We start from the raw sequence: 9,982 nt of genomic DNA, 5'->3' as shown, positions 1-9,982 counted from the left end.
TATATATATATATATATATATATATATATATATATATATATATAAATTACTTCTAATGGCGTGCTTTCCGCAGACATAGACGTAAAACCAACTATATCACTGAAATAAATGGTAACGCAGTCGAAACTTTCAGCCTCTACTTTATGTCCTATTTTTAGTTGTTCGGCTACGTAACGCGGTAATATTTCGTATAATAATGCATCTGTTTTCTTTTTTCTTCAGTTAATTGATCTGTTCGTTCGTCAACAAGTGCTTCAAGATTATTTGCATATTTTTCCATCATTGCCATCATATTGTCGAAAATATTTGCTTTCCTGAAAGGAAAACATAAACGCGAACGCGATTAAGTAAAAAATAGATTTAATATAATAGATTCTTAAAAATATTGCTTTCCATAATACGGATTAATTATACATATACATATATGTATACATATATATATATTACAATTATACATATACATATACATATATATATATATACGTATATATTGGATTAATAAAATATTATTTTATATATATATATTGTGATGTATTAACAAATATATAATATTATAAAGAAAACTCACATGTCCTTTCGGAGCGGTCTCAACTTATATCTTATCGTTTTAAAATCTGGACGAAGCTCCGGATTTTCTGACCAACACTCGAGCAAACATTTACGAACGAAATCGAACGTATTATCCAATTGATCCAATGGTGGTCTATCATTATTTTGAGAAAAAAAGAACATTTCTTCAAATTTTTTAATAAAAATTATAAAATTATATATTTTTTACAGTTATATTTGTAGCTTACCTAAACGGTGATATTTCATAATCTGGGTTTTTTACTCTTTTTAATATTTCATCTGTTGATAAATCAGTGATACCGAATGGTCCATGTCGCCCTTGTAATTCGTATAAAACTATGGCGAATGAATATACATCCCCTTTTTGCAAATCACGAACATTTAGCTCCCGGAGAGAAGTACAGCGTAATAACTCAGGTGCTTTGTATAGCAACCCTAATACATGAAAGAGAATTAAATATAGGGGAGATTTATAAAATCCGTATTGATTGCTTAAGCCTGAAAGCTGGGTTCTATTCAAGCTTACAGAGCTGTCAAGCTGTAAGCTTGGATAAGATGCTTGTACGGTATTACTGTTTTTGTTACTTTTTTCGATAATAATTATTTTTCTACTTCAAAGATCAATCAATCAACGAATTAAACATTTTGCCGTCCCTAGGCACAACATCACCTAGGTGGCTTTTTTTTATTAATTTCTAAATTTGATAAAAGGACAAAGGATAACATGATTTATATCCTTGCATTAGCTAGTAAAAACATTCAATAATCCTTAATAAGTAATATAAATATAATACATTTTTAACTATATATTTAAAATATCGTTTCTGATAATTTATCAGTGATAAAATATGTTCGGTGTAACTCAGGCAAATACAAATTAAAAATTTATCTCAACTGTATGAAAATTTTTTGTCTTGAAAAATTTGCCGCCTCAAATTTGTTACCTTAGACAAGTACTCTATTTATGTGTTAATTTGTTACTGATATTATTATACAGAATTTAAAAGATTTATTAGATAAGTTTGATATAAAAAATATAAAAATTGCTATATAAAGACTAGAATTTAAAGATTAGAATATAAAGCTTAGAATTTAAAGTTTTAATATTGATTGTTATAATTTATATTGTTTTATTAAATAATAATTTTAAAATCTGTTTCACTTTAACATTACAAAAGTGTAATGAAAAAAGTAATAAATTGTTACTTAGAAAGTAACGATTCATTAATTTTTAAAATTAATAACAAATGATGATAATGAGTTACGTTTTACGCAAAGTATAAATGCATGCATTATATTAATTTTTTGAGGTAATGTTCTCAAATGATTTTAGAATCCAACATTATTAAGATTAGCTAGGGTTTGCCGCACTTACTTTTTGTACTTTTTACAGTAATTGTAAGACGTACTGTAAGAATAAGTCAATCAGAGCTGAAATGAAAACTTTTGATAATTCTTGATTATGATTGGTTAATTTTTACGGTTTTTTTTTCGGTATGGAAAAAATTGTGCGGCAATCCTTACTCTTCGATTTATTATAAAATAAGATTGATATAGAAACAATCATATTTATTGTTAACAGAAGAATATTTATTTTACTCTTAAAAATTTTAAATCTGAAATAAAATGATCTTGAATATCGGTTTGTACCAAATATATGGCAACAGCATCATGCATTATAACATATTGCGTAAAGATTTATACTAAATGCAAGAATATATAAATTTATATTTATATTACTCTTGTCTTATTATCTGAACACAATAATAAATCGATCTTATTTAATTCGAAGAAGGAGAATTGTGATTATTCATTTTTATGATTTTAATTTTGTTATTTTTATTTTTATACTATAATTATACTAAAATTATGATAAGATTAAGTATGTCAAGAATATTTTTTTATTTTGTTACCAAACAAGATAAAATGTGTTTGAGCACTTGTAAACGTATCACGTAGCAGCGATTGCCACTCACACGTCATATAACAAGTGCTTGAAACATAATAAAACAATAATTTGTAATATTTATTTGCAAATCACAATGGAATCATTTTTATTAAATCATACCAAGTGGAAAATATAATTAAAAATATTATTTGAGTGGTACCCACATTCGACATAACACTTCTCTATATAGACTTTTTTCATTATAGCGGATATTGAATCGATTTCTTTTATTTTGTATAATTCTTAATTCACAAATTAAAAAAGAAGAATTTAATAACAGTTAAAATTATAAAAATTCGAAAGTATTTCGAAATTATTCAATCGGATGTAAAAATTTTTTTCAGCTTACCATGGTTTGTTTTTATGACGTTAGAATTACGTTCCTCATTTCGTTTAAATTCATTCAGCCCAAAATCCGTTAATTTTACGACCCACCGTGAATCCACAAGACAATTGGAAGAACTCAGCGATCCGTGATACTTAATTACCGATTCATGCAGATAGATCATACCCTAAACGATTAGACAGAATGGCTACCGTCCAATCAAACAATTAACAGTTGTTAAAGATACATAATTTGTACGTTTTGGCTCAAATTTAACTCATCTTCAATCTTAAAATATAATAAAAAGTAATCTTACATTCTTCACTGTGCATAATAGAAGCGGTCCTGGATTTTCAAGTTAAATATAAGCAGTCGCAGCCGGTTTATAAGCCGAGTAAATATATTATAAACTGTTGTGTAATCCCTTTTATGCTCATTTTTACCAATATAGATTGACTTTAATCTCAGTTCAACTTATTCTTTATCTTTTTCTAAAGATTAGAAAAATATGAAGAGTAAGTTGAACTATGATTAAAGTAAATCTATCTACATTGGTGGAAACAGGTATTAAAATGTTATAATAGTCCATTATATATTCAGTTTATGAACCGATTAACTGACACTTATTTAACTTGAAGATGAAGATTGAATCGTTTTTGTCACATGCGATAGAGAATATAAGATTAATATTTTAATATATTATTAGCTAAAGTTTATATCGCTTATTTGTATATAAGTATTCCTACCGCTATTTTCGTCGCTGTTACTTAATATGTATCTACCGTCCGGATCTACAATAGAGTTTTAAGCCTTAAGTTGTAAGAAATTGACCAATTACAGTTAAATTTGAGAAGAATAATCGACTATGATTCGTCCATTTCTTATGACTTAAGGCTTAAAACTCTATTGTAGATCCGGGGTAAGACTTTATACTCAAGTCTCTTCCGTACTATGAGCCGAGCATTAGGGATTACCGAAAAGACAGAAGATCTCTTTACTAATGACGTGTTTGTTTAGTACTGCTCTGAACTTTAACATTTTCTCAATAAAGTCTTAATCCATACATTTGCATATTTATTTCGATGTAATTAATGTGTTGTATCACTGTGTTTTCCGCGAATATGAAACGAGCATGCGTATCGCATATAAATTTTGGATCAATAACTGATGGTCCGAATCACATATAGTACGGGAGAAACTTCGATACGCACTTCGACGTAATAATGTCTTAAAATTGCTGAAGATGGCTCGTAATTGAGCCGAAACGTTCAAATTATGTATTTTTATATAATAAATTGTGTTGGTTATTTTATTTTTGAGCATCAAGAACTGCGCTCGATTTTTATTAGCCTTTCTTTTTAATGTAATGTAATATAAAAAGAAAAAAAACAATTTTGAAACTTGTCTACATTTTCTCTAGTCATAAACTTTTTTTTTTCATGTTACATTGCATTTAGCAGTTTGATGCTGTACAAAAAAAACATCTCTTAAAATGAACATAGTATATTTTATTAAGGTAGTACACTCGCGAATTGAAAATAGTAAGAATTTCTTTAAATTGAAACTATACTTGTACTAGGAGACATTAACACGCAATTACAATGAGAATGATCATTTCAATACTGAGATATAAACAATTAAAAATTGTACGTTTTATACGTATCGCCTATGTAAAGTTCATGAAAATCGCATTTATTTTTTATTATTTTATTGTCTAAACTAGCAGTGATATATTAATGAAAAACGAGCGTGCGATGGAGAAAAAAATATTGTTAAAAAATGTTATAACCTTTACGGTTTAATTTGGAAAATAGGACTGTGAAAAGAATGCAATTTTTAATTTTATTTGAAGAGACGATGTTTATAAAGATGACTGGAAGGAGCCAATGAGCGTCTGGTGTCGCACTTCTCGCATATCATCGCATATGCCGCGTGTGATGTACGTGTTGACTGGAGATTGACATAATCAAAATGTACCGATAAGTAATGATCAAACAATAGATGATCGGCCATATCAGTGCATACTGTGGAGAACAACATTCACAATTAGTTTGTAATTACATTCCGCTTGAATACAGTTACTTACGGGAATGCTTTAACACGGTTTTTAGCTATACTATCTCTACAACAATTGGTCTATGATTTTGAAGGAACACACCCCCATATTGCCATTATCATAGCTCGGGACTTTTATATCGACGACATGATTACAAGAGAATCATCGATGCAAGAACTTTTTAAAACGAAAAGTCACTGGCATTTCTAAAAACTGTTTTTATTTATCAAAATTTTGTTCCAACGTATCATTTAATCAAGAGGGATGTTTGAATGATAATTGTAAATTAAAAACGTTTGCCATAATCTAATTAATCCATTAGAATTGGCCACATATATCGTTGACAAATGCGATTTGGTCAATTTCAATCGTCGATTGAAGTTAATCGGAGTTGATCGAAGTGAATGAGAGTATCATCACCGAGTCCGCAATGAGACTTTTGGATGATATTATCATGAGTGTACTATCTTAATTAAACAAACTTTAAGAAGAAGAAAATGTAAATTTTATGAAAACGAAATTTTTAATGAAACTTACTCTAATAATGTCGCCGATAAGAGACGAAATGACCATATTATCGAGGTTCAGATCTTCGTTCTCCAATATGTCCTGAAAAACATTGACGGAAATTTAATCAATAAATATATACAATTAGTATTTTGTAATTAAAAAAATTACTGAAAAAAATTACTTTGAGACTACCACGTGCACAATATTCGACGATGACGCATATGTTAGGTGGTTCGATACAAGCACCAATAAAGGAATTCAAGTTATCATGTCTAATGTCGCGCATCTGAAAATACATTCTTTTAATAGCAAGTAAATTCTTATTATACTTGCTTAATAATAGTTGTTATATTGTAATTTCAAATTTTAAATTAAAACTTTTGACGTTACCACTTTTAGTTCTCTTTTCATCTTTTCCGTGATCTCAATCGATTTTTTTCTGATTTTTTTAACAGCGAAAATTTGACCTTTATACAGTCCGATTTGTGTATAAATCGTCGAATATCGAAAATCCGCATCTGTATTAGAATTTAGTGACAATTGACTTGTTCGCTTTTCTGTGTATTCCTTGAATTGAATATCTTTATAGTTAATTTTCCAAAGCAAACTATCTATCTCTTGTTCGTATTTCCAATTTTTATAAAAAAATAAGATAATCATTGTAACAATGAACAACAATGTGCCAAGGATGCCCCCTATAATTTTGCCAGTATGAGCTGTAAACAAACATCAATTCGTATTATTAAGAATTGTTATATAATTTTGGTTCAAATATCGTATTAATTATTTATTAAAAATATTATATAACATTAGCATATTATTATTTTAAAACTACTTTTATATAAAAATATTGTAATTTAAAAAAATTTTGGGTGTACTTTTTAGCTCCTGTTTTTTGATCATAATTTTATCGTATGTATCTTGAAATGTGATGCTAAGCAATAATATGTTAGCAATGAATAAAACTGGATTGCAATGTCTGCAATATTTCTTTAAATATTGCAGCAAAATTGCAAAATATTGAAGAGTACAACAATATTTAATTTTTGCGGACATGTAGGAATGTAAGTATAATGTTGCAATCTTTCAAAGTGATTTTGTTGCAATATAGCTGTAATATCAATTATTCGAATTCAATCTTGATTATTCGATTCCCCCCCCCCCCTCTCCCATTATTTAATATTGCCTTAATTTTTTATACTCACAGTAACATTTTTCGCCATAGTATCCACAATAAGGCTCTGCAATCGGTGGTCCATTTCCGAGCCATTGTATTTTTCTATTTAACTGAAGCTTCTAAACATTTTATTGGGAATTGAATATGAAGATAATTTGAAATAATTTATAATAGATATAATAAAGCGTTATTTATATTAGACAATTTCCATATGGGAAAAGATCGATGACACACATGGTTTTCCTTGTTTTCAAATTTTTTGCAAATTAAAAATAATATTCTTTAAAATTAAAAATAAGTTATTTCTTAAAAATCTGTAATTTAATTAATAAAGCAGAATATATTTTACATTATATCAAAATATGTAATTATCTTACACATTTGATAATATTAAACTTTTGTGGCATCATAATTAGTTAATATAAAATTAATAATAATAAATATTTTTTTCGTTTTAAACAAAAGGTAAAATATTGCGATAATGATTTGTAGTTTGCTTACTGGCAAATTTGTGTCTTGTTCCTTTCCAATGAAATACCCAATAGGATAGAGACCATAGCCTTTTACAGGTCGATTGTCCAATGCAATTAACGTGTAATTACCTTCAGCGTCTCCATTCTCATCCATGTATACCAAATACCTATAGAAGAGTGTGCAAAAACGCTCTTTTTAATTCTATCAATTAGATAGAATAGCAGTACATTAAAAGTTAATTCTAATATTCATTTATAATTGTGTTATTAAAAAAATTTAATGTTAGCGATATGATTAATAATATCTCAATATATTTTATAAAATAGAATTATAAAATATATTGAGATATTATTAATAATACTAATTTGTTTAATATTTATTATAAATTTTCTTTGCAAATGCGAGTTTCGTTTAAAGCTGGTTCTATATTAGTTGCATCGCAGTGTCACAAGCGTTACAGTCCAATTAACATCAAGTTCAATTCAACTCTGATTGGACCGCAACGCATGCAATACGCTTGCGACGCTATAATAAATGGAATAATAATTATTTTTTTATTTGGTGTGTATGCATGTTTTATCAACATGTTGATCAATATGTCGGGCTGCTTTCTTTAGTAAACATAGATTTACAAAATGTATCAATTTTATAAATGTAACTGATTGATCACGCGCGCCTTCTAGAGAAGGCAGCTCGATGTACTGATTATCAATATATTGATGCAATACGTGATACACACACAAAAAAATCAGGCGTACAAAACAGTTTCAAATCCTCATAACAAAAGGTATTCATTATTGCAAAAGACTGTTGCGAATGAATGAAATATCTCTCGGAACGATGATGAACGATTGAAAATATTTCTCGGGACAATTGCTTTCATAAAGCACAGAATATTTGTTTTATTCATATTTAATCGGATGAATCTTTTTTTATTGATGCAGTCTCACCTGTTGAAAAGGGACGTATAAAAATAAAACTTTAAACACCGAACCACAAATCTTTTTAGCACGGCGATCGCGAATGATAAATAATTTAGCTTCTTTGACGACCTCTTTATGTACAGTAATTATCAAAAATACATTACGCGAGCGTGGGTCCGCATGAAAGTTCCCCCTCCCCCCCCCTCCTCTATCTCTCTTTCTACCATTTTCAGTCAATTTTTTTTGACGAGAAATTACCGCAGGTGATTTTCTCTCCTTGTGAGATATTTGATTTGTATGCCATATAATAAAAATGTTATGATATACGACAAACAATTGTTCTCATGCCCTTATTTCATGTTTTCTCATAATACATACCCCATAGCACTTTGGTAATGGACTCCGTGCAATGTGGATACCAATTCTCGTCCGTTCCTTGGGTTTTTCTTTTCATCTAGTGCCCGCAATAATGTTCTTTCATATAGATGCACTGCATCATATAGATACGCTGTCTCCGGCACTATCTACATGTTATAACATAAAGTAACGTTATAACATAAATTATGCTTTGGGAGTGATTTCAGCCTATTAACATTACGTTTTATACTAATTGTATGTTATAGTGCAATTAAAACGCGGAGCGCGCACTCAATTACCATAATCATTCACATACCAACGTGTTGTATTTTAAAATTATAAATATCACCTGTTCAACATGCAAGGGACGTTTGCAAGCATTTACAAAATTATCACAATCGTTCGCTCTATCATTATCATTTCTTTTTGCTGAAGACAGCTCGTCAATTCAATTTAATCCAAATCACGATATCTACCCTATTGATATTCATAATTTCAAAGTACATCACGTTGGTATGTGATTATGGGTAAATGAACGCGCGCTCCGCGTTTTAATTGCGCTGTAACATACGATTAGTATAAAACGTTATAATGTTAATTTTTTTAATTTTTGTATTAATTTTGTATAAATTTGTGAAAACGAATAGCTTTTTTGTTAATGAATCGCTCTTGGAAAATTACAAAAAGACAATTTAAAATAAAAACATTTTTTACAATATTTTGTATTATTGACAATACAATTTTATTCTGCTAATTATAAGAAGGAAAATTTGTAAACAAGATAAATGATTCATTTGTGATGATTGATGAATGAATCATCTTTCTAAAATATATTACAAAAATGAAAAGAATTAAAAGTTAAACAATTCGAAATTCTAATTTTGTATTGTTAAAATCTCCAAATTCAGGGTGTTTCTTCAAAATTTTTATCATTTCTAATAGTCACCTGAACTATTCCTCCGACATTTGCTGATGGATTCGTAAAATTGAATGGTGGCTTCTCTCTATACTTGTTAACCAGTCGAGTGAAATTCATATAATTGATTGGGGCAGAGGCAACAATGCTGAAATAACTTCGATATGCTCGTACTATTGAAAAATCCATATTTTTTTGTAATAGCCCTTTCAGATATTTATTCGGATGCTTCTCATCATAAAACTCAATATCAATACCAACGACAAAATATTCGCCTACGATAAGAAATAATTAAAAATAATATTATTTAAATAAGGAAATGTGCGCGCGCGAGAGTAAAAAATAGTTATAAAATTAATAAAGTATAAGTTGAAAAATAAAATTATACAAAAAATTATATATATTATATATGAAATTTTATATATACAGGATGTTTATAAACTATTTTGTATTAAAAAAATTAATAATTGTTTGTTATTATTTATTTCTTAATTTGTTAATCAGATTTTGAAAATTTATTTTCTGGAAATTAATTATGAAAAATTCACGATAGAGTAACGTTAAAAATAATTAATTCGATTTTATTTCCAAACTCAGTGCTCCATTGTCTTAATGCAGTGAATATACGAGTATCATGCGCCATTTCCAAGGTATCGATTATGTCACATTTTTCCTATATATCTTTAGTAATATATATATATATATATATATATATATATATATATA

At 28.2% G+C, this 9,982-nt stretch overlaps 1 protein-coding gene across 1 annotated transcript in view; it reads right to left on the bottom strand.

The window, feature by feature from the left end:
* The window catches only part of LOC105620761 (guanylate cyclase 32E), a 16,170-nt gene that overhangs the window by 3,433 nt on the left and 2,755 nt on the right, over positions 1-9,982 (bottom strand). The window contains 12 exon segments of the mRNA XM_012202251.1: positions 51-217; positions 220-314; positions 569-703; positions 798-1,005; positions 2,868-3,030; positions 5,437-5,508; positions 5,591-5,695; positions 5,800-6,125; positions 6,615-6,705; positions 7,088-7,226; positions 8,362-8,507; positions 9,287-9,602. Coding sequence (XP_012057641.1) covers positions 51-217; positions 220-314; positions 569-703; positions 798-1,005; positions 2,868-3,030; positions 5,437-5,508; positions 5,591-5,695; positions 5,800-6,125; positions 6,615-6,705; positions 7,088-7,226; positions 8,362-8,507; positions 9,287-9,602 — 1,963 coding nt within the window.

Source organism: Atta cephalotes, assembly GCF_000143395.1.
Source record: "Atta cephalotes unplaced genomic scaffold scaffold00028, whole genome shotgun sequence".
Lineage (NCBI taxonomy): Eukaryota > Metazoa > Arthropoda > Insecta > Hymenoptera > Formicidae > Atta > Atta cephalotes.
This window is presented reverse-complemented; position numbering and strand designations above follow the sequence as displayed.